Source organism: Thunnus maccoyii, chromosome 6 (assembly GCF_910596095.1).
Source record: "Thunnus maccoyii chromosome 6, fThuMac1.1, whole genome shotgun sequence".
Classification (NCBI taxonomy): Eukaryota; Metazoa; Chordata; class Actinopteri; order Scombriformes; family Scombridae; genus Thunnus; species Thunnus maccoyii.
Window position 1 is genome coordinate 21,812,900 of NC_056538.1, and position 26,284 is coordinate 21,839,183.

The 26,284-nt window shown below is 40.1% G+C and overlaps 3 protein-coding genes across 3 annotated transcripts; all 3 read left to right on the forward strand.

Annotated features, from left to right (window-relative positions):
- The first annotated feature begins 4,028 nt into the window (after nucleotides 1-4,028).
- LOC121899326 (extracellular calcium-sensing receptor-like) lies at nucleotides 4,029-8,649 on the forward strand. The gene is made up of 10 exons (XM_042415059.1): nucleotides 4,029-4,147; nucleotides 4,245-4,539; nucleotides 4,771-4,857; nucleotides 5,097-5,366; nucleotides 5,754-5,960; nucleotides 6,057-6,332; nucleotides 6,726-6,953; nucleotides 7,051-7,174; nucleotides 7,633-7,826; nucleotides 8,022-8,649. The coding sequence occupies exons 1-10, from the start codon at nucleotides 4,038-4,040 to the stop codon at nucleotides 8,544-8,546; spliced, it is 2,316 nt and encodes a 771-aa protein (XP_042270993.1). The 5' UTR covers nucleotides 4,029-4,037; the 3' UTR covers nucleotides 8,547-8,649.
- Nucleotides 8,650-12,661: 4,012 nt separating this feature from the next.
- LOC121899330 (extracellular calcium-sensing receptor-like) lies at nucleotides 12,662-17,003 on the forward strand. Its single transcript, XM_042415062.1, has 9 exons — nucleotides 12,662-12,786; nucleotides 12,869-13,163; nucleotides 13,315-13,401; nucleotides 13,663-13,932; nucleotides 14,403-14,603; nucleotides 14,688-14,963; nucleotides 15,397-15,624; nucleotides 15,712-15,835; nucleotides 16,093-17,003. Exons 1-9 carry the CDS (start codon nucleotides 12,677-12,679, stop codon nucleotides 17,001-17,003), a joined length of 2,502 nt encoding a protein of 833 aa, XP_042270996.1. The 5' UTR covers nucleotides 12,662-12,676.
- Nucleotides 16,244-24,328, forward strand: LOC121899331 (extracellular calcium-sensing receptor-like). Its single transcript, XM_042415063.1, has 9 exons — nucleotides 16,244-16,286; nucleotides 19,014-19,161; nucleotides 19,850-20,138; nucleotides 20,238-20,324; nucleotides 20,733-20,924; nucleotides 21,222-21,755; nucleotides 21,833-22,057; nucleotides 22,981-23,104; nucleotides 23,242-24,328. The coding sequence occupies exons 2-9, from the start codon at nucleotides 19,112-19,114 to the stop codon at nucleotides 24,141-24,143; spliced, it is 2,403 nt and encodes an 800-aa protein (XP_042270997.1). The 5' UTR covers nucleotides 16,244-16,286; nucleotides 19,014-19,111; the 3' UTR covers nucleotides 24,144-24,328.
- Nucleotides 24,329-26,284: the final 1,956 nt, after the last annotated feature.

The window sequence follows — 26,284 nt, forward strand, 5'->3', positions numbered from 1 at the left end:
AGTCATTCTCACTACATGTTTGGGACTACCAGTTCTGTCCAGCAGACTCCGCTGACACCTGGTCCAACTCACCACAAGGTGGTGATCAGTTGACAATTCTGCTCCTCTCTTCACCAAAGCGTCCAAGACATATGGCTGTAGATCTGACGATATCTGGTATCAGGTACACTCATGAACCCACCTTATGCTCAAACATGGTTCATAATGGCAAATCCATGACTAGCACTAGATGTTCACTGGCGAGCTCCCCTTCCAGACTTTGCTCCAGGAGGGTGTCCTGCTCTCCCTCTTCCAGGTGAGGTTCCTGCATTCCAGAGATGCCGCTTCATTGAGGTCTATGAATCACTCTTAGTCTGGTCCCTCACCGGGGAACCAACTTGCCTTAGGAGATTCTAGCAAGGGCTAATTTCCCCAACAACACAGCTCCCAGGGTCACAGTGACACATTAACTCCTCCACAACAATAATGTGGCAATTCTCAGAGGGGCAATTTCGGTAATCACTGAAAGAATTCGATAGAGGAATGAGGATACAAGCAACTGAAATGAGTTCCCTTTGTAGGGTGTCTGGTCACACCCTTAGAGATAGAGTGAGGAGCTGAAGTTCAAGTTCAAGTTCTTTATATTTACATCTCATTAGACAAGTATAAGAGAATAAAAATCTTTAGTTTCAGCTCCCCGACAATGCATTAAGGAAAAAAAAAATTAAAATATAAAAGCAAAAGCAATAGTAATAGATAAGAGCATTAACAACAAGAATATAAAACATATGAGTGTATGTATGTAAAGTGTGGTGTGCATGTGCCCTACCTATAATATATGAATAAATATCTATAAGTGTATAGTATATGTGTATGTACAAATATACATGCTTATGTATGTGTGTGTGACATCAGGCCGGCTGCAGGCTATTAGTGTCCATTGTTCATCCACTGATGTCCTGGGCTGACCACACCACCCTCTGTAGTGCTTTGCGGTGGAATGCAGTGCAGTTACCATACCAGATGGTGATACATCCAGTGAAGATACTTTTGGTGATGTCTCTGTAGAAAGCCTGTAGAATCTTGGACCCCATGCTGATCTTATTCACCCGCCTGAGGTCAAAGAGGCATTGCTGTGCCTTTTTTCACCACATGGCTGGCATGCTTGTCCCAGGTGAGGTCCTCAGTGATGTGAAACTGGAAGCCACTGACTCTCTCCACAGCAGATCAATTGATGTTGATGGGGTCCAGCTGCCCTCTCTCCTTCCTGTCGTCCATGATCAGCTCCTTGGTCTTGTCGACGTTGAAAGAGAGATTGTTCTTCTGGCAGCACTGCCTCTCCTCTGTAGGCTGTCTCCTTGTCATCAGTGGTCAGGCCAATCAGTTTTGTGTCCTCAGCAAACTTAATCACAAGGTTGGAGCTGTTTGTAGCCACACAGACGTGTGTGTACAGGGAGTAGAGGTGATGACTCGGGACACATCCCTGAGGGGCTCCTGTGTTGAGGGTCAGAGGGACGGAGATGTTGGAGCCCATCTCACTAACTGACGTCAGCCCATCAGGAATTCGTACATTGGGAGGGAGCTCGGACTAGAGGCACTGGTCCTTTGTATTGAAAGAGGCCAGCTGAGGTGGTTTGGAACACTGCTGCCCCACTTGCCCATTAGGTTGTGGGCCAGTTTGTATAACTTTGCTGGGTCCTTAACAGGACCTTTGTGGTAAAAATGGTTTAACCCAATATGTTTACCATCCTGCCTTCACACTGAGACAGCAGGTATGAGTGGTTTAGAAAGGACAGAATTTTTTCCACAGTATAAATCTGCCTATTATCCCTTGCCATCCTGTGAAGCAGGCTAGTTAATGCCCAGCCACATTGCTGTTTGGTTGCACACCTTGTGTAGGATGACCTCATGGGATACAGGGGAAGGCTGATCCTCCATTCTGATGGAGCTGCCAGGCTGTGATGCCTGATGAGCAGGATGGAGTGTAGCATCTTTCTTGTCATTCTTTTCCTTGCAGAGACAAGTTACATTATCATCCTTTTCATCCTTTCCTTCATCACATTCCCTCTCAGAGTTGAGAAGACTGCTACACAGCCAAGGATATTCTGCATCGGGGTCCTCAACCATGTTAAGGGGTTGCCATTTGAGGCTCCCTACACTCTCAAGCACCACTCCAGACATCCTGCCAGCATGGGGCTACACTGCTGACAAGACTGAGTCTGCGAGCGATACCAGATAACCCTGGGTCTCTGAGAACTGAGTAAGAAATTTCACCACAGTGCATTTCACCACAGTGCACTTCATGATACTCATCTGAACGAAAGCAAGAATGCAATGTTTAAGGCCACAAGCTAATATAAAGGGAGTGCAGTTCAGGAAATTTGTCTGTCCACCAATAGGTGGAGGTAGTGGAGCTTCCGTGATTGGTCATACAAGAAAATGCTTTCTATAGTGAGATACAGAGGGGGGTTCAACAGAAAACTAGGCTCTCCTATAGCCTTATTTACAGGCATATAGCGTTTAAGTTGCTTCTCAAGATATGCTAGTATCAAAAGCACCTAATGTAGCTTCACCTGATATCAAGTTTACTCGGGGTGATAAAAGCTGGGCGTCATGATTTAAGGGTCATTTTTGGTTAGTATCTCTCTATACATATCTAAGATTATTGATGATGTATCAATGCAGCGTCGACAGAGCTTGATACACAACCACTCCTCAAGATTTATTGTATTATCAATTATACTGTCATAAGTATGTTCTTAAAACATCTTGCTGGAATTACCCAACATATTGCGATGTTCATTTACCTGTTAATTTACCTTTGTACATTACACTACAGTACTGTACTATTATTGGCAGTTATATGTAATTCATGTATTCATGTATATGTAATTCATATCACTGCATCTATAACTTTACTTTAGCCCTTTATTAGATTCTATTTACCACTCTGCATTAAGGCTTATTATGGTGAGTAAAAATGACTACTTCCCTGCACACACAGTAAAGCCCTGATCAGACAGAGTGTTTATTAGCAAGTTGGGGCAGCTTTTGTAACTGTTGATGTGAGTGAAGTTTTTTGCTTGCTGCTTTTGCGTTGCTGCACACCTTGCGTTTTTCCACTATACGCCTTGCATTTTTGCAGGAGCTCTCTGAACGCATTTCATTTGCATCGCTTCATTTTCATTGCATCATTTGCATTTTGTCCCATTGTCCAATTGATAGACTTGAGAGGCAGGCCTTCTTTGGTGGTGAAGACAACAAGTGGAGATAACAGTCATGGAGGACAAACTAGGGGTGGCTGTTGCTGGATACCCAGAGCTATATGACTTTACCAACCCTAGTTACCATGATCTGAACAGAAAACAGCAGTCCTGGAGTGAGTTTACTCACTAAAGGTTAAGCTAAGGACAGGTGATTTGGTGATTGCGTAGCAACAATAAAAAAGACACAGCAAGCTGTTCTTTTTTTAAATTGTAGGCTTCAATGAAAATGGCAGTGCGGTGCGCGTAACCTTATGCAACCTAGAAAAAGCGCTCTGTCTGATCAGAATCTAATCATAGTTTTAACATTATCTTATGCTACTGTATTGCTTTTTTCTTGTGTATCTCTACTTTCATAAGTTTTTTTTCTCCGATGTGTGGCTGAGGTAAAACACTATTTATCAGTCTTTTCATAACGTCATTCTTTATTTTTGAGCATACTGTATGTCAAACCATGCTTAAGTGATGTAATCATGACATTCTGTGTCTGTACAACTAATTTCATTTGTATGCCCTGCCCCCAAACTACCGTCCACGCCCTGATGGGTGGTGTGATGTTATGACAAAAATCACAAAAGGAGATCACATGACTCTTCATATAAAATTAAGTAACCTTGCATGAAGATAACAAAGAGGGGTGAAAGGAGGAGGGCAGTTATGGGGGCATTTCCTAATGTATTTTTGCTGTTGTATGTCTACCTGATCTTGATTTTATTGTCTTACTCCTGTTTCTTTACAGAGTCTTCCTCTCTTTTCTCATCTTGTAAATTAAGGAGACAGTTTTATCTTAATGGGATGCACAAGCCTGGTGATGTGATTCTGGGTGGGCTGTTTGAAGTCCACTACACCTCTGTCTTCCCTGAGCTGACATTTACCTCAGAGCCACATCAGCTCACCTGTCAAGGGTAAGTCTCACACATATGCAGCAGACAGCATAAATCTGTGCAGATTGATGTATTGTGTATATTATTTTTTAGTAGTGATTGTGACATTTTATGTTAGGTTTGACCCTCCCGGGTTCAGGCATGCTATGACCATGGCCTTTGCTATTGATGAGATCAACAGAAACTCCAACCTGCTACCTAATGTGACTCTAGGATACAGTCTTTATGACAACTGTGCCACACTTGTAATTGGATTCAGCGCTGCTTTGTCACTGGCCAGTGGTCGAGAGGAGCAGTTTCTGCTTCAGGAGACCTGTTTTGGGACCCCTCCAGTACTGGGGATTGTGGGTGATTCTTTTTCAACATTTTCTATCGCCACCTCTGATGTGATAGGTTTATTCAAATTGCCCATTGTAAGTTTCCTGTCTTCAATCTGTACTTTTGATGTGCTGTAATTTAGAATGATAGTATAGGAAAAGCATCCACACATGATGCTTTTTTACAGATTTATTGAATCTGCTTCTCCAACAAGCCTTTATTTGGTAAGCAGTGATTGTTTTATGTTTGATACTAAAATGATAGGGTAAAATCATTTGAATGTAACACATAACCTGTTTGCATTATTATTATTCTTTATACTGTAGGTGAGTTATTTTGCCACATGTTCCTGCCTGAGTGATCGGCAACGGTTCCCCTCCTTCTTTAGAACAATCCCAAGTGATGCATTCCAGGTGAAACTGTAAAATAACAAATGCAAAATCTGTTTCACAAGAAGTATAGTGGGCTTCAAAATATGCCACCCTCCAACAAAACTAATTTTTTGTCTTATGCAGAAAAGTACTGTATTTGATTTGTGCACCATTGATAAAACTATATGCATTTAGATGAAACAGCATAATGACATCAATCAACTCTCACCAAAAGAATATTCCAGACTATACATTAATCCCTCCTCTCTGTATTCAAATAGGTGCGAGCTATGATTCAGATTCTAAAGCGCTTCAGCTGGACCTGGGCAGGTCTGCTGGTCAGTGATGATGACTATGGACTCCATGTTGCCCGATCCTTTCAATCTGACCTTGCTGAGTCTGGTGGGAGTTGTCTGGCCTACTTGGAGATTTTGCCCTGGGGTGACAACCCAGCTGAACTCAGGAGGATTGTGGAAGTGATGAAGAAATCCACAGCTCGTGTGGTCATCGTGTTTGCACATCAGATCCATATGATTCAACTAATGGAAGAGGTGGGGATTCAGATCTCTCTATCTCCTGACTTCATCATAAGTTAAACAATGATGACTTGTTCAAATGTAATAACACCGAACTTCCCTTTGTATGAAAAGCAGTGCTTATTGATTATTAATTGATTATTGGAATTGCATCTTAAGAGCTGGTGTAACACACTTGGTATCAAGACCTGTATCCTGAAATAAGCTGTTCTATATGTTATCTAGCAATATTAACTGTAACTCAGCTGTTTCTGACCATAGATTTGAGTGCACACCCCACTTTAAATCTATGACTTATCTCTTAATAATTTAATTACGTTGGCATGAGCTTTATAGTTTTGGTTCCATATTTTAAATAAATAATATGTAATTGATATGTATTTAATATAATTCAATACACAGGTGGTAAAGCAGAATGTAACAGGCCTGCAGTGGCTCGCCAGTGAAGCCTGGACAGCAGCTGCTGTGCTGCAGACACCCCACCTCATGCCATACCTGGGTGGCACATTGGGAATTGCCATTCGAAGAGGAGAAATACCAGGCCTCAGGGATTTCCTACTAACAATACGTCCTGAGCTACACCACAACAACAGCAATGGAAATAACATGGTGAGAGTTTAACCTTGCAATCAGATCTGTATTCCAATAATAAAATGTTCTGTTAATAAAATGTTAACATTTTATTGTACATTACATACATTTCAGGTGAGGCAGTTTTGGGAACATACATTTCTGTGTAGATTTGCACCACCTCCAGCAGATTGGGTAGAAGCTGGGGGAGCACTATGCACTGGAGATGAAGACATAGAGAATGTGGAGACTGAGTTTTTGGATGTATCCAACCTCAGACCTGAGTACAATATTTACAAGGCAGTGTATGCTCTAGCATATGCCCTTGATGACATGCTGCAGTGTGTGCCAGGCAGAGGGCCTTTCAGCGGGCGCAGCTGTGCCACTCTACAAAAACTGGAGCCATGGCAGGTGTGATATCAATTTACATTCAACCTGTTTATGTTTTAAAAAGAGCTGCTACACCTTGGGTTACTGTACTTACTGTAATAGATTTCCATTAGAAAATATGTTTGGGCAAAGACATTTTTAATGATTACATCAGTAGCTTGGTTTTGAACTCCTGGTTTTCTCAGAGTAGAAGACAAACCTTTAATCATAGAAGCCACAAGAGAAAAGAATAACAAGAGCCCATATATCAATGTTTTAGTACACCGCATTTAAACGTTAGTATGACTAATTCCAGCAAACCTGTCAAACAGAACCTCTGAAAGCATATGTACAATCAAGAACAGTACTTTTTTCTGATGGAGTCCCCCCTTTCACACTATTTATGTGTTGTTTATTTATCTGATCCTGCCATAGCTTATGTATTACTTGGAAAAGGTCAACTTTACCACATCATTTGGTGATCAAGTGTCATTTGATGAGAATGGTGATGCCTTACCAATCTATGATATCATGAATTGGCTGTGGCTCCCTGATGGACGAACAAAAATTCAGAGTGTGGGTGTGGTTAAGAAGTCAGCCTTCAAAGGTGAAGAGCTCAAACTGGATGAGGACAGAATCTACTGGAACTTTGACTCCAAACAGGTTACTTCTGTTTATTGTTGTTTCTGCCATAGTAATGCATACAATAACAGCATCAAATGGTGTAGAATAATAGCAGCAGAACTCTTATCCCCTTTAGCCACCCAGGTCAGTTTGCAGTGAGAGCTGCCCCCCGGGTACCCGCAATGCCAGAAAGAAGGGGCAGCCTGTGTGCTGTTTTGACTGCATCCCTTGTTCTGAGGGAAAGATCAGCAATGAAACAGGTTGGTATCCTTTATAAACCTATGTGATGTATCATGGATTATGAATTGCATCACTTAATCTTCCCCTTAGGCACCCAGGTGGTGTAGGTGAAAAAGCAAATGTCCACTGCCTCAGAATCCCAAGTACAATTCCTGTCATCAATGTGCCATGAAACATAACTGTCAGTGTTCACGGTTGGGATGGACAATGTCATTGTTGCTGCACAAGCAACAACTATTGTTGTCAGGGTGGCTGTGTGGAGGGAATATGCATGAACTTAACATAATATGTTATATAATATGAACATAATATGTTTATTATGCCCATCTGTCTATACTCTCCCCAGGCTGGGAGTAGAAGTTAGTAGTGACAAGGGCCACAAAAATTGGAAAATTGGCCATGCAAAATTGTGAGAAAAGTATAAAAAAAAGTACATAAAAAAATGCAGTAATAAAGACAATCTACCCCTTTTTCATAGATTCCATGGAGTGCAAAAGTTGTCCGGAGGATTTCTGGTCCAGCCCCCAGCGTGACCATTGTGTTCCTAAGAAAACAGAGTTCCTCTCCTACCATGAGCCCCTGGGTATCTGTTTGACAACAGCCTCATTGCTGGGCACATTTATCTGTGCTTTTGTCCTGGCGATCTTCATCTATCATCGCAGCACACCTATGGTACGCGCCAACAATTCAGAACTGAGTTTCCTGCTTCTAATCTCACTTAAACTATGTTTTCTGTGTTCACTACTGTTCATCGGCCGTCCCAGACTATGGACATGCCAACTGAGACATGCAGCATTTGGGATCAGCTTTGTTCTTTGTGTCTCATGCATCCTGGTTAAAACAATGGTTGTTGTGGCTGTTTTCAAGGTCTCTAGACCAGGAGGTGGAGCCAGTCTGAAATGGTTTGGTGCTGTGCAGCAGAGAGGGACAGTTCTGGTTCTTACATCTGTCCAAGCAGCAATCTGCACTGCTTGGCTTGTAACTTCCTCACCAACTCCTCATAAAAACAATCAATATCACAATGACAAGATAGTGTATGAGTGTGTAGTCGGGTCTACAATTTGGTTTGCAGTGTTACTTGGTTATATTGGCATACTGGCAATCCTTAGCTTCCTGCTAGCATTTCTGGCAAGGAATCTTCCAGACAACTTCAATGAAGCTAAGTTCATCACTTTCAGCATGCTGATCTTCTGTGCAGTGTGGGTGGCCTTTGTCCCTGCTTATGTCAACTCACCAGGCAAATATGCAGATGCAGTGGAGGTATTTGCCATCCTGGCCTCCAGTTTTGGTCTCTTAGTGGCATTGTTCGGACCCAAATGTTACATAATCCTGTTGAGACCAGAGAGAAACACAAAGAAAGCACTCATGGGTCGAGGTACCACCAAGACATAAGAAGTAACTCTCACAAATATCAATTCAATTCCAACTGTGATCTGCTCATGAAAAAGACAAGACAAAAAGTAACTTCCTTTTTTACTTTAAGACCTTACTTAGGAAGAATAATGCCAGAAGAAATTAGAAGATGTAAATAAACATTAATCAAAAACTGAGTTTCCATTGTTGTTGCATTTCTTTTTGCCTGATTACATTCCCTCGGATTTTAAATATGAAAAAAAGAAATAATAAATAAAATAAATTATTTGTGAATGAATAAGTCATACAATTCACTTAAACTTTTACACCCTCAGTAATGGAAAATAATAATCTATTTTTTGACTGTTGTAGTATTTAAGGAATTATTTTTTATTCATTTAAGCTGAAAATCTTTTTTTGACACTTGATCGCAGCAGAACAAGTTGAAAACACATCACTGCTGACATATTAATTTATACAGTTGTTATGATGAATGTGTCAGCAAACAATTGCCTTCACATCTATTTGTATTTCTGTCCACATGACTAATGTAAGTCCAACATTCACTATTCTGCTTCTTTTAGGCCTATTTTATTTTAAGTTTAATTGGGAGTATTCAAACTACATAAGAACACTGTAAAAAGAAGCTACCTATCTATTTTTTAAGATAAGATAGTTGACCCGATTTACTTAGCTATTTGGATTTTTAAAGATCTTTTTAGATTATATTTCAATTTAGATTTTATAATTTGATTAAATATATCAAAGTCCAGAATATTTAGGCTACCATTAGATCAATTATTATATGCTATTTTTTTTTCTTTCTACATGAAAATGAACACAATATGGTCTAGCTAAGACAGAGTGAAAAATAAAAGCTGCACTTTATAATTCCTCAGCATTACCTAATAACCTTCAACATTGATACATGTCTCATTATCCAGGAGTTAGATTCTTTATTATTGCTATCTATGACTATGACCATAGCTTGTGGCCATAGGGAAGAGTGTGAACCTAAACACGAAAATTGAGATTTGCCTTCCAGCTCAGTTCCTTCACCACAATGGTCTGGTGCAACACCTGTATTACCACCGATGCTACATTGATTTGTCTGTCAACCTCATGCTCCATCTTACCCTCACTCGTGGGGAGGGCCCTGAGATACTTGCATCTCATTTATAACCACTGCAATTACCTCAGAGACCTCTGCCAGGTATATGGGAAAGGTTTCCTGAGTCAAGTTTAGGAGTTCCTCAAAGTGCCCCATCACTGCCCAACGTCTCCAGTCAGGGTCAGCAGTTCTCCTCCCCTGCTGAAAACAGCCTTGGCTAAGCCCTGCTTCCCCTTCCTGAATTGTCTGACAGTTTGCCAGAACTTCATCGAAGCCAACCGAAAGTCACTCTCCATGGCCTCGCCCAAACTCCTCCTCCCACACTCGCAACTCAGAGCAGCCCCCTCTACAATACAGATCCTGAATATGGCCCGTTCAGATTCCATGTTCCCAACCCCTCATTAGCTGGGAATTCAAGACCCTATGGAAAGGGGCCTCCACTATTTCCTCACTACACGTTTGGGACTATCAGCTCTGTCCAGCAGATCCGCCACCACCTGGTCCAACTCATCACCAGGTGGTGATCAGTTGACAGTTCTGCTCCTCTCTTCACTGAAGTGTCCACGATATATGGCCATAGATCTAATGACATCTGGTACCATGTACACTTATCAACCCACCTTATGCTCAAACATGGTTCATAATGGCAAATCCATGAGTAGCACAGTCCAATAACAAAACACCACTCGGCTTCAGATCAGTCACGCCATTCCTCACAATCACCCTCCCCCAGGTTGATCAGTCATTACCATATGGGTACTGACATTCCCTAGCAGAACTATGTAGTCACCAGGTGGTGAGGTCTATAAATCACTCTTAGTCTGGTCCCTCACCAGGGACCAGTTTGCCTTAGCAGACCCTAGCAAGGGCTAATACCCACAACAACACAACTCCCAGGGTCACAGTGACACGCAAACCCCTCCACAACAATAAGATGGCAATTTTCGGAGGGGCAATTTGGGTAATGACTGAATGACCGTCACACCTTTAGAGACAGAGTGAGGAACTGAAGTTCAAGTTCAAGTTCTTCATATTTACATCTCATTACACAAGTATAAGACGGTGAAAATATTTAGTTTCAGCTCCTCAACAGTTCATTAAAGAAAAAATAAATATTTAAAATATTAAAAGCAAAAGCAGTACTAATAGATAAGAGTATAAACAACAAGAGTATAAAACATATGAGTGTATGTCCCCTGTAGTGTCGTCGTTGCCTCATCATCGTTGGTGATCAGGCCAATAACTGTCGTGTCATCAAAAAATGTAATCACTAGGTTACAGCTGTGTGTAGCCACTCAGTCATGAGTGTACAGGGAGTAGAGGAGATGACTCAGGACACATCTCCGGGGGGCTCCTGTGTTGAGGGTCTGAGGGACGGAGATGTTGGAGCCCATTCTCACCAACTGACGTCAGCCCGTCAGGAACTCACACATTGGCAGGGAGCTTGGGGTAGAAGCGCTGCTCCTTCGTATTGAAAGAGGCCAGCTGAGGTGGTTTGGGCAACTAATAAGTGGGCCTTTGATGGATGGATGAATCTATGAATGTGGTGAAATTAAGATAATTAACTGTCTTACTGTCTTTTGTGATTGGAATATCTAAATAGGTGATTGTGTCTTTGAAGAGATTTAGCTAAAAGCCAGATAATGCTAAAAAAATTGAGTAGACAGAAAGAGCCAGAGTGGCTTCTGCTTCAAGTCAAGAAAAAAAATTCAAGAAAGAATTGATCACAATATTCTAAATTTGAACCCCAATTTAAAAAGAAAAAAAGGGTAATTGTTTACTGTGTTGAATGCTTTTAAAAAGTTCAACAACAATATCGTTTTGAAATACATTTTTGTATGAAGATATATGGATGTTATTGGAATCACAAAATTTCATGAGTGTCATTTATAATTTAACTTGTTTCTCAAGTGCCTAGCAAAAACTGTATAAAGCTATGATTTTATGAGTTATGTAATTGTATGATAATAAGTTGAAACTAAAACAAAAAGTTCAGTTGCCCTTGACTTAGCTCTTCTGGATGGAGAAGAGCTAAGTATTCATAGCTAAGATATTTCTTTATTCAAGGTTAAAACTATCTATTTAATTGATAATTATTTATATTATTATATTAGTTTATATTGCTTTCTCTCACCTCCTCAAGCCATTTCCTTTCTGATCTGGGAAGGAAATTTTGCTTTTGCTGGTAAATAACATATAGCTCTCTCTGTAGGTTTACCAAACTCTTGATTGCTGAATCATTACTGCAAATTGAGATGTGATAACAATATACTCTGCACATGACCTTTTTTTCTCCTGGCCAGTTCCCCTAAACTAACTTAACTTGACAAAAATGTAATGATTTATAGCACCAAAGTCATTATGAGTTTTCAGTTTTCACAAAATAAGAATTTAATCTCTTATATTAAAAAAAAAGTATTGTATTAAAAATAGTTTGTTTGTTTTTCTGTTTCCAGCAGCCTATGTTTCCATGTCTAGATGCACACCGTCTATGTTGAGTGCTAAGCTTGTAATTTTACTGTTACTATTGTTGTCTTTGTGATTCTTTTCCATTTCCACTGAAATTTGCAAGTGTTTTACCCTTTGTCTACATGTGAGGCATTAAGAAAAGTTAAAATATTATCATTCCATGAACATGATATTCCTGACCTAATTATTGTATTGTATTGTATTGTATTGTATTGTATTTTCAAAGTGAAGGCCTTGAACATAAATGTTATGTATATGGTTTAGGTTATTTTTGCGAAAATACTGCTGATTGACCGACAATTATTTTGAAAGGTGTATTATGCCCTTCCCCCTCTGCTACCTATGCTCTAATGGGTGGTGTTAAATATTCAACAATGACGTAAAAGGATGATATAACCCTGCATATAAAATTAAGTACCCATGCATATAGATTAGATACAGGAGTGAAGAGAGGATGGCAGTTATGGGGGAATATTTGCTCTTGTGTATCTGTATGATCTTGATTTTGTCCTCTTCTTATTTTTTCTTGTCTGAATCTTCCTCTCTTTCCTCATCTTGTAAAATAAGGAGGCAGTTTAACCTTAATGGGATGCACAAGGTTGGGGATGTGATTCTGGGTGGGCTGTTTGAAGTCCACTATAGCTCTGTCTTCCCTGAGCTGACGTTCACCTCAGAGCCACATCAGCCCAGCTGCCAAGGGTAAGTCTCAAAATCACACATTTAGATTATTAGAAATACTGTATTACAGTTTAGTGGTTAATAGTGACATTTTGTGTGTTAGTTTTGACCCTCCAGGGTTCAGGCATGCTATGACCATGGCCTTTGCTATTGATGAGATAAACAGAAACTCCAGTCTGCTACCTAATGTGACTCTGGGATACAGTCTTTACGACAACTGTGCTACACTTGGTATTGGGTTCAGCGCTGCTTTGTCGCTGGCCAGTGGTCAAGAGGAGCAGTTCGCACTTCAGGAGACCTGTTTAGGGACTCCTCCAGTCCTGGGGATTGTGGGTGATCCCTTCTCAACATTTTCCATTGCCACCTCCAATGTGCTAGGTTTATTCAAACTGCCCATTGTAAGTTTCCTGTCTTGAATTTCTTGTTTGCTTTTACATATGCTGTATTTGACTATAAATTGTAAAAACAAGTTAAGTATTTGAAAAGTCTCTACTGATTTGCATGAGACACATAACCTATTTGCAGTATGTATTTTTCTTTATATTGTAGGTGAGTTATTTTGCCACATGTTCCTGCCTGAGTGATCGGCAACGTTTTCCATCCTTCTTTAGAACAATCCCAAGTGATGCTTTCCAGGTGAAACTCTGTTATAGAAATAAGACCTGCAAAATACTGTATGTCTTAATTAAGGTGTAACAAGCTTGAAAATATGTTTTCTAATCAAACACATCATTTGTGTATCATCATTTGTTTAGTGCGTCAATTTAACTATACAGTTTTATGAGAAAAAGCTTAATTGGATTAATGAACTATGATTCAATCGTGAGACTCGTATTGGAAAATTTACCCTAAAAGAATATTCCAGCCTGTACATTAATCCCTCCTCTCTCCAAATAGGTGCGTGCTATGATTCAGATTCTAAAGCACTTCAGCTGGACCTGGGCAGGTCTGCTGGTCAGTGATGATGACTATGGACTCCATGTTGCCCGATCCTTCCAATCTGACCTGGCTCAGTCTGGTGGAGGTTGTCTGGCCTATTTGGAGGTTTTGCCCTGGGGCAATGACCCAAAGCAATACACAAGGATTGTGGATATAATGAAAAAATCCACAGCTCGAGTGGTCATTGTTTTTGCACATCAGATGCACATGGTTCAAATCATGGAAGAGGTTAGAGGATTAACATAAATTGCTATCTATGAATCTATAACAGGAAATTTATTTATTTGCCTCTTATTAATTGATCAAAATTGCATAAAAATAGTAATGTGAATTATTTGGAATTGGGATTTGAAAAAATTGGTGTGGCAAAACTACAAACTCTTACCCATAATAATCTGATGCAACAGTTATGCTCCTCCAGTCTTTGTACCTGTATTCTACATTCACTAATACTATATGATATCTAAGTTTTGCTTCTATTCCTGTGACTGATCTGTTTTTAAGATAGATTGAAATTTGGAAACTGTAATTTAAATGAATGGCCTTTCTCTTAGTAATTTAATTACATCTGTTCTTCTCACTATCACTAAATGAATCAGCTATACTAGAGAGGTATTGTGTAGTTTTGTTGTTATTTAGTTCATCTTAGAAAGTAGACTGTAATTTTTTCACAGAAATCTATATAATGCATTGCACAGGTGGTGAAGCAGAATGTGACAGGCCTGCAATGGATTGCCAGTGAAGCCTGGACATTAGTTGATGGACTCCAGACTCCTGCCTTCATGCCGTACCTGGTCGGCACACTAGGAATAGCTATCCGTCATGGACACATATCTGGGCTTAGGGATTTCCTATTAAAAATTCATCCTAACCGACACCACAACAGTGAAAACAGCATGGTGAGACTTTAAACTTACAATCTGATGAGAAATTGCAAGAATAATATATTGTCTTTTTTTAAAGGCATTTTTAATGCATTTCAGGTGAGGCAGTTTTGGGAACATACATTTCAGTGTAGATTTGCACCACCTCCAGCAGATTGGGTGGAAGCTGGGGGAGCACTATGCACTGGAGATGAGGACCTAGAGAATGTGGAGATTGAGTTTTGGGATGTAACCAACCTCAGACCTGAGTACAATATTTACAAGGCTGTGTATGCCCTAGCATATGCCCTTGATGACATGCTGCAGTGTGTGCCAGGCAGAGGGCCTTTCAGCGAGCACAGCTGTGCCACTTTACAAAGACTGGAGCCATGGCAGGTGTGATATCAATTTACACTCCACCTGTTTATGTTTTAAAAACAGCTGCTACACCTAAAGGTACTTACTGAATACATTTTTGTGTAGAATATATGAAAAAAGACGATATGCACTACTGATATCAGTTCGCCAGCAATTATTTTGTTTTTTGTTTTTTGTTTTTTTATGAGGGGGAAGGGGGCAATTAAAGAAAATATTAATTCCCAGAAAGAGAAAGGAGAAATAAATTGTCTTTTTTGTATGTTTTGAAGGTGATAATTATCCTTTGGTAATAGACTGATGAAACAAAACAATCGGATTTAGAAACTTTACATTTTTATGCTGTTTTCAGTAGGATGACTAAATCCAGCAAACCTTGCACACAGATCCTCTACCCAATCAAGAACATTGTACATTGTAAGAATGTTGTTAAATTTATCTCTCTCTTTTGTAGCTTATGTATTATTTGGAAAAAGTCAACTTCACTACACCATTTGGTGATCAAGTGTCATTTGATGAGAATGGTGATGCCTTGCCAATCTATGATATTATGAACTGGCTGTGGCTCCCTGATGGACGAACAAAAGTTCAGAGTGTGGGTGTGGTTAAGAAGTCAGCCTTCGAAGGTGAAGAGCTCAAACTGGATGAAGATAGAATCTACTGGAACTTTGACCCCAAACAGGTTACTTCTGTTTATTGTTGTTTCTGCCTTAGCACAGCATCAAATGGTGTAGAATAACAGTGATTTAACTCTTTATTTTCCTTATAGCCACCCAGGTCAGTTTGCAGCGAGAGCTGCCCCCCAGGTACCCGCATGGCCAGAAGGAGGGGGCAGCCTGTGTGCTGTTTTGATTGTATCCCTTGTTCTGAAGGAAAGATCAGCAATGAAACTGGTTGGTATTCATTTCAACATTTTGTGATTTGATGTGGAATATTAATTTGTATTTAGGAATATAACCCCTGGTGGGTGCCCAGTTGGTGTTGAGGAAAAAGCATGGGCCGCAGAAACTCTGGTTCTATCCCTGGCAGCAGTGCCCAGTTTCTGTGACACTGTTCCCAGGTGGGAGGGACCATGTCTTTATTGATGCATTAGTGCCTCCAACTAGTTGAAATTCTGAATAAAATAAGATTCTTCCCATTTTTTCATTAGACTCCATGGAGTGCACCAGTTGTCCAGAGGATTTCTGGTCCAACCCCCAGCAAGACCATTGTGTTCCTAAGAAAACTGAGTTCCTCTCCTACCATGAGCCCCTGGGTATCTGCCTGACAACCGCCTCATTGCTGGGCACATTTATCTGTGCTTTTGTTCTGGGGATCTTCATCTATCATCGCAGCACACCCATGGTACGCGCCAATAATTCTGAACTGAGTTTCCTGCTCTTAGTGTCACTGAAGTTATGTTTCCTGTGTTCACTCCTGTTCATCGGCCGTCCCAGACCATGGACATGCCAACTGAGACATGCAGCTTTTGGGATCAGCTTTGTGCTTTGTGTCTCATGTATCCTGGTGAAAACCATGGTAGTTCTGGCTGTGTTCAAGACCTCCAAACCAGGAGGTGGAACCACTCTGAAGTGGTTTGGTGCTGTGCAGCAGAGAGGGACAGTTCTGGCTCTCACTTGCATTCAGGCGGCAATCTGCACTGCTTGGATTGTCTCTGCCTCACCAGCTCCTCATAAAAACATTCAATACCACAATGACAAGATAGTTTATGAATGTGTAGTTGGGTCCACAGTTGGTTTTGTGGTGTTACTTGGTTATATTGGCTTACTGGCAATCCTTAGTTTCCTGCTAGCATTTCTGGCAAGGAATCTTCCAGACAACTTCAATGAGGCCAAACTCATCACTTTCAGCATGCTGATATTCTGTGCTGTGTGGGTGGCCTTTGTCCCCGCTTATATCAACTCCCCAGGCAGATACGCAGATGCAGTGGAGGTATTTGCAATCCTGGCCTCCAGTTTTGGCCTCTTAGTGGCACTGTTTGGACCCAAATGTTACATAATCTTACTAAGACCTGAAAGAAACACAAAGAAAGCAATCATGGGTCGAAGCACAACCAAGTGATAAAAAAAATAAAATTTTCAACTAGTCAGAACTAATATATGTTTTGCATTTATTCAGTGCCATCTCCCATATAACAAACAAATAACTATCTTTCTAACTTAAAAAAATGTCTGAACTGTAAATAATGAAGCCACGGAAATTAGAAGCAATAAAGAAATGTTTGCTTTTTTTTTTTTTTTTTTTTTTTGCTGGAACACATTCCCTGGGAAATAAAAGAGTTATAATTTTTCTTGGCTTCCACCTCATGGAAATCGCACCACTTTTTATGTAACTATTGTAATTTGGTTGCCGAACAATGACTATTTCAATTTTGTGGAAGTTGAAACTTTGCACAGTCCTTAATAGAATGTATCATATTTTTAACTCTGAGAAAAAAAGCGAAATATCATCTGCATATGATGTATTTTTGTGGCTTTTTGTTCCCAAATTTATCCACTGAGTATCATTGTGAGTTCTAGCTTATGCACAGTACCAGTCAAATGTTTGGACACACTCACTCATTCAAGGGTTTTTCTTTAGTTTTACTATTTTCTACATTTTAGAACAATACTGAAGACATCAAAACTATGAAATAACACATATATTATTATATACCAGTCATGGTTGGCATTCAACCCAACACATATGGCCATGTATATGACCAATTGAGGGCATTAAAACAAAACATAAGCCCTATACATGCGTATATGTCAAAAAATGTGAATCTACAATGATTACAATAAGTGATTTACATAATAAATCCCAAAATACTGGAAATACTCAATGTATACTAATTAAACAATAATGTTCAAAAAAGTGAAAGAAACAAATATATACATATATATATATTTATATATGTCAGTAGTAGGGGTGTGTCTGAATACAAATACATTATTTGGCAAAACACAAATAGTGATTTTTTACAAATATCTGTTTCATTCAAACATTTTAAAAATTATTTGTTTTTGGGAAGAAAAAAAAACTTGTCAAACATCAGCACGCAGGTCGGTTACATCGCTATCTCAATCTCTCTCCTCTGCTCCACCGTTATGCCTATCAGCAGGTCTCAACGAAGGGAGGCCCATCCACCTGCTACATGATGCACATTTCCTTATTTGGACATCACTCCAGGAGTTGGGTTTTTTTGCCAGAGATAAAGCTGAGCTACTGACACACGCAAAGTGCTCCCAAGGGACTCTCCATAACCTGTTGTTCCCCTTCTCCTTTCCATAAAGTTAGGTTGGAAAAAATAGGTAATAAATGAAAAGTGCAAAGCAATAATCGCCTTTGAAGTTCTTACCCACATGGTTACACAGTGTGCTGTCTCTGTGTTATGGGTGTATAAATAGGTAGAAGTCTGTCTGCAATGAGGCGATGAGTAAAGTTTTAGCTCAGTAGTCAGCGCAGTTGTCTATGATCTGGGAGACCCGGTGTGGGGACCTCCTTCCTAAGGTGGTTTATTCATGAATACTTTGTAAAATATTTGTATGAAACAAATATTCGTTAAAAAAACAAAACAAAACAAAACATCCCTATCAAATAAAATCAACTCACAAAATTAATTTGTGAGAAAAAAACATTTTGGTTTTGTTTTTTTTTCTTAATATGAACTATAGAAATACTGTCTGAATGGTGTTTCCATTCAAGCATTCCACTGCACATAAACTGATTGTTATAACCCTCATGAAGGCTGTAACATCTGCATTAGATTGCATTAGTTTTAGTTATGTATTCCTAATAAATAAATATCATTTTTTTTATGTATGGTAAAAAAAAGGTCCTGTTACATCATTTATCTTTGTCATTTGGTCTCCAAACAACCCACTTTAGTAAATTAGGTGTGGCTGCTGGGTTAGCAAAGGTTACAGGGGATACAGTATATAACTTGTCTCATTCCCTGCTCTCTTTCTACCTGGGGGATGTTAAACAATATGACTCCACTTGCCATATTTCCCTTGATTTCCTCTGTATGGGTCCTCACTTCAACTTATGCCCCAATTTCCATCTTCACCTCTCTATCCCCATCTGCAGCCAAAGTGTGCACTCTTCAAAACAGCTTTGAGCCAGGCTTTGTGGCAGAGGGTGACTATGTTATCGGGGGAATCTTCCCCCTTCACTATATCCAGGAGATGCCAGACCTCAACTGCACCTACAGACCACCGCCAGTGAAGTGCAACGGGTGAGTTTAATGGTTTGGATTTAACTTGCTATATTCAGTTTGATGCTGTGTGATTTTGTCTCAAAAAACATGTTGTGACATTTTATTCCATCAGTTATGCAGGTTATAATTACATTCACCAGATTTTAGAATGCAGTAATAATTTAACCTGACACAAAATAAGATAGTCTTTTATACACTGATGCACTTTTGTGCAGGTCAGGTCAAGTTTGAGTAAGATATTTAGGTTTTAGCAAATAAAGTTCCAGAGAGAAAAGGTGTGTCTGTAATTCCCAAATCATTTCTAAATAAATTCCAAAATGTTTCCTGAAAAGTACTGCATGTGCTCTAAGAAACCAACCAGAGAAAAGAAAAAATTAAGAAAGAAAATTATTATTCATTTTTCAGTTAAAAACATATTTTCTGAGACAGTTGTCAATCATTGGAAATGTTATTCATCTATGCTGAATTTGTATGTATGTTTGTGTACAAATTTTACATTTTGCATGTTTGGCTGACCTGGTGGTGGAAATTGTTGGATAATTAGGAACCTGAAAAATAAAGTGTTACCAAAGACACATATCTTGTTTACAAAAAAGGATGAGAAAGTAAAATATCTTAGATGCATAAAGATGACTAACTTTTACCTTTAAATTTGACCTTTTCTCCATCTTTGCTGTGTTCAATGTGTGTGTCTGCTGAGATACAGCTTTGATCCTAGGGCTTTCCGCTGGGCTCAGACTATGAGGCTGGCAGTGGAGGAGATAAACCAGAGTATGGAGCTGTTGCCCAATTACACCCTTGGCTACAAAATCTTTGATTCATGTGCACATCCGCTGACCGGCCAGAGGGCTGCTCTGGCTGTGTTGAACGGTTTGAGCGAGGACTACTCTCCCATGTGCAGAGGTGCCTCTCCACTCCTTGCTGTGATCGGGGATTCTGGTTCTGCCCAGTCCATCGTGATATCAAGAATGCTGCAGCCGTTCAGAATCCCAATGGTTAGTTAGGATGATTATGTTCTGTTATAATACCCCAAAAACATGTGTTCTCAAAATATTACCCTTTAATCTGTTCTTTATTTTCCCTTTGTAACCCAGATCAGCTACTTCTCAACATGTTCATGTTTCGCTGACAGAATAAAATATCCCAACTTCTTCAGAGTAATCCCTAATGATGACTATCAGGTGAGGGTTTGGCTTTTAGATTATAAGGGTTTTGATGATTTTCAGTGCTGCATCAATATGAAGACATTTTTGAAAACATCATATGTTTCTATGATGATGTCCAGTATTGTCCTGTGAAAACCTTGTGGCTCTTAAACTCAAGTTAAAACAATTCTTTACTAACACGAATGCTGTGTTTTTATCTGGATGGCAAATGATTGTAAAATTATTTCAACCAACAGAGATGCAGATTACCACCAAAAATAGTTTTACAAAGCTTTCACCTGGCAGTGATGATATATTATATTATTTTGCAGTGCTAGACAAAACCAAGAGCCAGTACATATTTAAAAAAAAAAAAAAAAAACTTTAATGTTTTGTTTGATGTTAGTTTACTTTGTTTTATTTTGTTTTGTTTCCTGATCCTAGGTGAAGGCCATTGCCCAGCTGCTGGTACGCTTCAACTGGACTTGGGTGGGGCTGATGCGAGGGGACACTGACTACGGGCGCTTTGCTATGCGAGGTTTACTGAGAGAACTACAGAGAACCAAAGTGTGTGTAGCATACCAAGAAATGATCCCTCTGCGCTACAATCGCCAGAGGGTTCAGGAGATCTTGCAGGTAGACACAAATACACACTAAATTTGAGTGTTACAGACAAAAGAGAGTTTTTATTTTACCTCAAGACATCTTATAGTAGACGCTGATGACAAATCAATCCCATTAAAGCCCCTGTGTAAATGGTGCTTGTGTGATTATAACACATTTTAAATGATTTTGATGGTATAAGCTTTTGTCTGTAAAATGTGACAATCTTGGGTTAGGTTTGACTAGACTTAGTTTTAACTTTCTTTCTTTTGCTTCTTTTTCTTTTCTCTCCTCCTTGTGAAACTCTTTCCTCCTTCATCATCTGTAAAGGTAATGCGTAGCTCTACGGCAAAAGTGGTGGTGCTATTTTCAAATGAGGGGGAGATGACACCTTTCTTGAGGGACTACATGATGCAGAACATTACTGGAATCCAGTGGGTGGCTAGCGAGGCCTGGGTCACAGCATCTGTCTTTACAGGGAGCGAGTATTACCCCTACCTGGGGGGCACTATTGGGTTTGGCATCAGAAAAGGTCATATCTCCAAACTCGGTGACTACCTGCTGACAGTAAACCCTCAGATGTATCCCAATAATCCACTGGTGCAGGAGCTGTGGGAGGCTCTGTACGGTTGCAGTCCTTCTCTGTCCTCTAGTTCCCGGTTGCCTCCCTGCTCAGGGCAGGAGTCCCTGTTGGATCAGCATTCAGCTTACATGAATACATCCAGTCTAAGAGTTGCCTATAATGTCTATAAGGCTGTATATGCAATTGCTCATTCCCTGCACAACCTACTACTCTGTCAACCAGACCAAGGGCCTTTCCTCAACAACTCATGTGCACAAAGCAACAACATACAACCCTGGCAGGTATTGTCTAGTATTCTTATTGATTATTGCACTGTAAATCTTGCTTGAGTATTTCATATTATTTATTGTCTTTCAAGCTCCAACACTACCTCCAGGAAGTGACGTTCAGCATTGCTGGGGAGGAGGTGAACTTTGACCTGAAGGGTGATTCCACACCCTATTATGATATCATCAACTGGCAGAGAGGCACAGGTGGTAACATTGAGTTTGTCAACTTGGGGTTGTTTGATAGAACCAAGCCTGCCGGAGAGGAGCTGGTGATCCAGGAGGACAGGATAGTGTGGGCAGGTCATCAGAATGAGGCAAGCTGCTCACACTGTGTTTTTACCTTCATCACATACCAACATTGCTGAAGCTCTGTAGTTTGAGGTGGAGGCAAGTCAAGTGCAAGGGACAAGCTGGCCATGAGTTTGTTTGCATGTATAATAGAGATGCAAACACCCATCATATGACCCGTCTTGTGTTTTAATGCGTCCTGATGTATTCCTATGGCTAAATTCTTATAAAATATAAGCTAAGATGTTAGTAATGTTTCATTTGTATGCTGACTGTATTCAAATGAAACACTGCATTCCAAACACACAGGCACAAAAGCATGCTTTCATGTTATGGCCATTTTTTGAAACAGTAATGGGTGAATATTCTGCAGCCACAATTGTTCCCATTATTATTATGTTACATGCATTTTATATAAATTTCATAGAGCTATTTGTTGTTTAATTGAATGACAGATTGTTACATAGCTTATAAAAAAAATAATTTTAACCAGCCCTGAGTGTGAAAATCTCTGCTAAGCTTCTCCGCCATTCTCTTGCTGGGTGCATTTTCTGACTAAAGCATTCAGGAACATGTATAGGCCACAACGAATTATTATTTTTACTGTGTATTAACCAGCTGTGGATTGTTTGGTCTATAAAATGTCAGAAAATAGAAAAATGCACATCACAACTTCCTAGAATCTAAAGTTTGTTATATCCAAAATGCAGACATTGAATTTACAGAGAGGTAAAACAGAGAAAACCAGCAAATCATCACATTTTAGAAGCTGGAACCTGGAAATATTGATGTTTTTCATGATAAATGGCTTGAAAAATATGTTTTCTTTTTTTCTGTCAATAGACTAATAAATTATTGTAAATAACTAATAATTAAAATAACTAATCATTTTGGCACACTAATTTGACACTGCAGAGCTGAAAGACACTATTGTCTGTGTGCTCCTTAGGTGCCGGTGTCTGTATGCAGTGCCAGCTGTCTTCCAGGGTCCCGGAAGGCTGTCCGTCGTGGGGAGCCTGTCTGCTGCTTTGACTGTGTACCATGTGACAGTGGCAAAATTAGCAATCAGACAAGTGAGCTTTCAACCAAGCAATAAAGATAACAATTAATATCTAATATATTTTATTGCAATCAGGTGATATTTGAATATGGAATTGTTTTAAATAAACTATTCCTTTGTATTTCTTTTAAACATTTTCTTACTCTTTAGATTCCATAGAGTGCACATTTTGTCCTGAAGACTTCTGGTCAAACAAAGACAGAACAGCCTGCATCCCAAAGAAAGTGGAGTTCTTGGCCTATGATTCCTTGGGTATAGCCCTAACAGTGATCTCTGTTGTGGGTGCCTGCCTTACTATAGCGGTCCTTGCAGTCTTCTTCCATCACAGAAACACAGCCATAGTCCGTGTGAATAACTCTGAACTCAGCTTCTTCATCCTGTTTGCGCTGACTCTGTGTTTCCTGTGTTCTCTTGTGTTCATTGGAGAGCCAACAGCTTGGTCCTGCATGCTGCGCCACACAGCCTTCAGCATCACATTTTCACTTTGCATCTCCTGCATACTGGGGAAGACTCTGGTGGTGTTGGCTGCTTTCACTGCCACCAGGCCAGGAAACAACATTATGAAGTGGCTGGGGCCCAAACAACAGAGGGCCATTATCTTTAGCTGCACTCTGATTCAGGTGATTATTTGTGCTGCCTGGCTCATTGATGCTCCCCCTTACCCATCCCGAAATACACAATATGAACGTTCAAAAATCATACTGGAGTGTAGTGTGGGCTCTAGCCTTGCATTCTGGTGCGTTCTGGGATATATTGGTCTGCAGGCCTGTCTGTGCTTCATTCTGGCCTTTCTAGCCCGAAAGTTGCCGGGGAACTTCAATGAGGCCAAGTTTATCACTTTCAGCATGTTGATCTTCTGTGCTGTGTGGCTGGCATTCATCCCTGCGTATATCAGCTCTCCTGGAAATTATGCAGATGCAGTGGAGTCATTTGCCATTCTGGCCTCCAGCTTTGGGTTGTTGTTCTGTCTGTTCGCCCCAAAGTGTTATATTATTTTACTGAAGCCTGAAAAGAATACAAAACAGCATCTAATGGGAAAAGAAAAGAAGTGATATGCCTGAAGTTAACCTTGTAAAAGTGATTTTCTATTCAATGTGTAATGTTTAAAGATAAATGTTTCAATGTTAAATTAAGTGTGATTAGGTCACATTTGTATAGACTGGACAGTGACTGTTGTATACAACTGATATTGCAGCATTACAAATGTAGTGCAGTGGTACAGGGAGTAAATAAGTATATATGCAAGGACCATATCACTCTAGTGTACTAATACATATTTTAAAGAAATAAAGATATGAAGTGTTCAGTATTCTTTGAAGATTCTGAGGCTGAGTTTGTTGGGAAAAGACTTTCTGCTGATCTTCTGCCCTGCTACAACTATGAGCTCCAATCCAAAGTTAATGAGTTTAGAGTTTTACACACTAGACAGGAAAATCAGCAGTAATTTAATAATAATTATTAGCTTACAGTTTATAATCAGTATTAATTACTGATTACATACTGTGAGCTATTGTAATGTAACATGTTCAGGCTTTTGTCCTGAGGGAACCTAAAACAAATTGTGTATAGTGAAATGCAAGGGGAGGGACAGGCATGGGGAATGTGTATGAAAAAAATGTGGAAAAAAAACAGTTTTCCAGCCCGTTCCTTTAACTGCAGACTTAACTATTAATAAGACATGAACATCATCAATAACTCATCAATAACCCTGCAATGCACAGGTGGTGAAGCAGAATGTTACAAGCCACCAGTGGATTGCAAGTGAAGCCTGGACAGCAACTACTGCGCTCCAGTCCCACGACCTCATGCCATGCCTGGGCGGCACACTGAGCATCGCCATTCATCGAGGAGAAATACCAGGCCTTTCAGAATACATCCTGACCTGCACTAGAACAACACCTGTGAAAATAACATAGTGATGGCCTTTTTCTTTATCTCACTGCCTGATCAGAACTGACTTGTCACATTATCATCATTATTCTAATCTTGGTTTTCTTGCCGCAAGTGAGGCAGTTTTGGGAGTACATATTTCAATGTAGATTTGCGCCACCTCCAGCACTATGCACTGGACAGGATAGTCTAGAGAATGTGGAGACTGACATTTGGATGTGTCTAACCTCAGGCCCGAGTACATTATTTACAAGCCCGTGTATGCTCTGGCGTATGCCCTTGATGACATGCTGCACTGTGTGCCAGGGAGAGGGCCTTTCAGCAGGCACAGCTGTGGCAGTTTGCAAAAATTGGAGCCATGGCAGATGTGATAACAACTTACAATTCACCTGTTTATGCTGCCTGGTGGTCTCCTCCCAGTTGGATGTGCCCTCCACTTAGAGGTGTGCAGGAGGCATCCTAATCCAATGCTCAAACCACTTCGTCTGGCTCCTTTCAATGCGAAGGAGCAGCCACCACTAGAGAGGTGATGTTCCACGATCCTAGAGCCAGTCATCATAGCTTGGGGTCAGCATGCCAAGGCCAATCAGGCCTAGCCACTAGACGCTCTTCAGTGAGCTCCCCTCAGGAACAAAGACACTGTTTGATAAGGGTTTTGAACTTGCTCAATCAGACCTGACAACACAGGCCCCAGCGTCATGGGTGTAGGCAAACCCCTCCACCACACTGAGTAAAAGCAATATAGAAAAAAAAATTAAGTGTTGATGGATGAGGTTTAGGTTTCCCAAGAAGTGGCTGGACTAAAGGTAAAAGTATACCTGGCCATAAAACTGTTTAGAATTGATTAAAAAAAACAACACTCACCATATAAATCTCAGTGTTCACCTGTTTCTCATGTGGCTGCAGGTACAGATCCTGAAGCTGTGTTAAAGCTCACTTTTTGCCCCAAAGGACTCATTTCAGTGACGCCCTGGACTAATATGTCTGTATACTGAGAACTGTAAAATTCTGTATTTATATTTTCCTTTCTTTTAGACTGTTTGGTGTTTACATGTGCACATTGTAAAATATCAACAGTAAATATTGTTAAAAACGAGATTACAGAATTATGTTGCTGTTGCATCTTTCTAGTGCCTCTAGAAACTGAAGAGACACTCCTTAGTTTTGTTGTACAGGACTGCCGAAAAGCATTCCCAAATCCCCATCCCAGGTCAGAGACAGGAGCTAAAACTGCCTGTTTAAGACAGAGGCTGAACTGAGGGGCATGAAGAGCATATATAAGTTAAATGAGTTTTTTTAGACT

Bases quoted from the DNA above. Each gene is read 5' to 3' on its own strand.
- LOC121899330 (XM_042415062.1), top strand. From the start codon at position 12,677: ATGCACAAGGTTGGGGATGTGATTCTGGGTGGGCTGTTTGAAGTCCAC. The intron at 13,164-13,314 runs GTAAGTTTCCTG...TTTATATTGTAG, and splicing joins GTTTATTCAAACTGCCCATT to GTGAGTTATTTTGCCACATG. The intron at 13,933-14,402 runs GTTAGAGGATTA...TGCATTGCACAG, and splicing joins TGGTTCAAATCATGGAAGAG to GTGGTGAAGCAGAATGTGAC.
- LOC121899331 (XM_042415063.1), top strand. From the start codon at position 19,112: ATGCCAGACCTCAACTGCACCTACAGACCACCGCCAGTGAAGTGCAAC. The intron at 21,756-21,832 runs GTATTGTCTAGT...TTGTCTTTCAAG, and splicing joins ACAACATACAACCCTGGCAG to CTCCAACACTACCTCCAGGA. The intron at 23,105-23,241 runs GTGAGCTTTCAA...CTTACTCTTTAG, and splicing joins CAAAATTAGCAATCAGACAA to ATTCCATAGAGTGCACATTT.
- LOC121899326 (XM_042415059.1), top strand. From the start codon at position 4,038: ATGCACAAGCCTGGTGATGTGATTCTGGGTGGGCTGTTTGAAGTCCAC. The intron at 6,333-6,725 runs GTGTGATATCAA...ATCCTGCCATAG, and splicing joins AAAAACTGGAGCCATGGCAG to CTTATGTATTACTTGGAAAA. The intron at 7,827-8,021 runs GTACGCGCCAAC...GCTGTTTTCAAG, and splicing joins ATCATCGCAGCACACCTATG to GTCTCTAGACCAGGAGGTGG.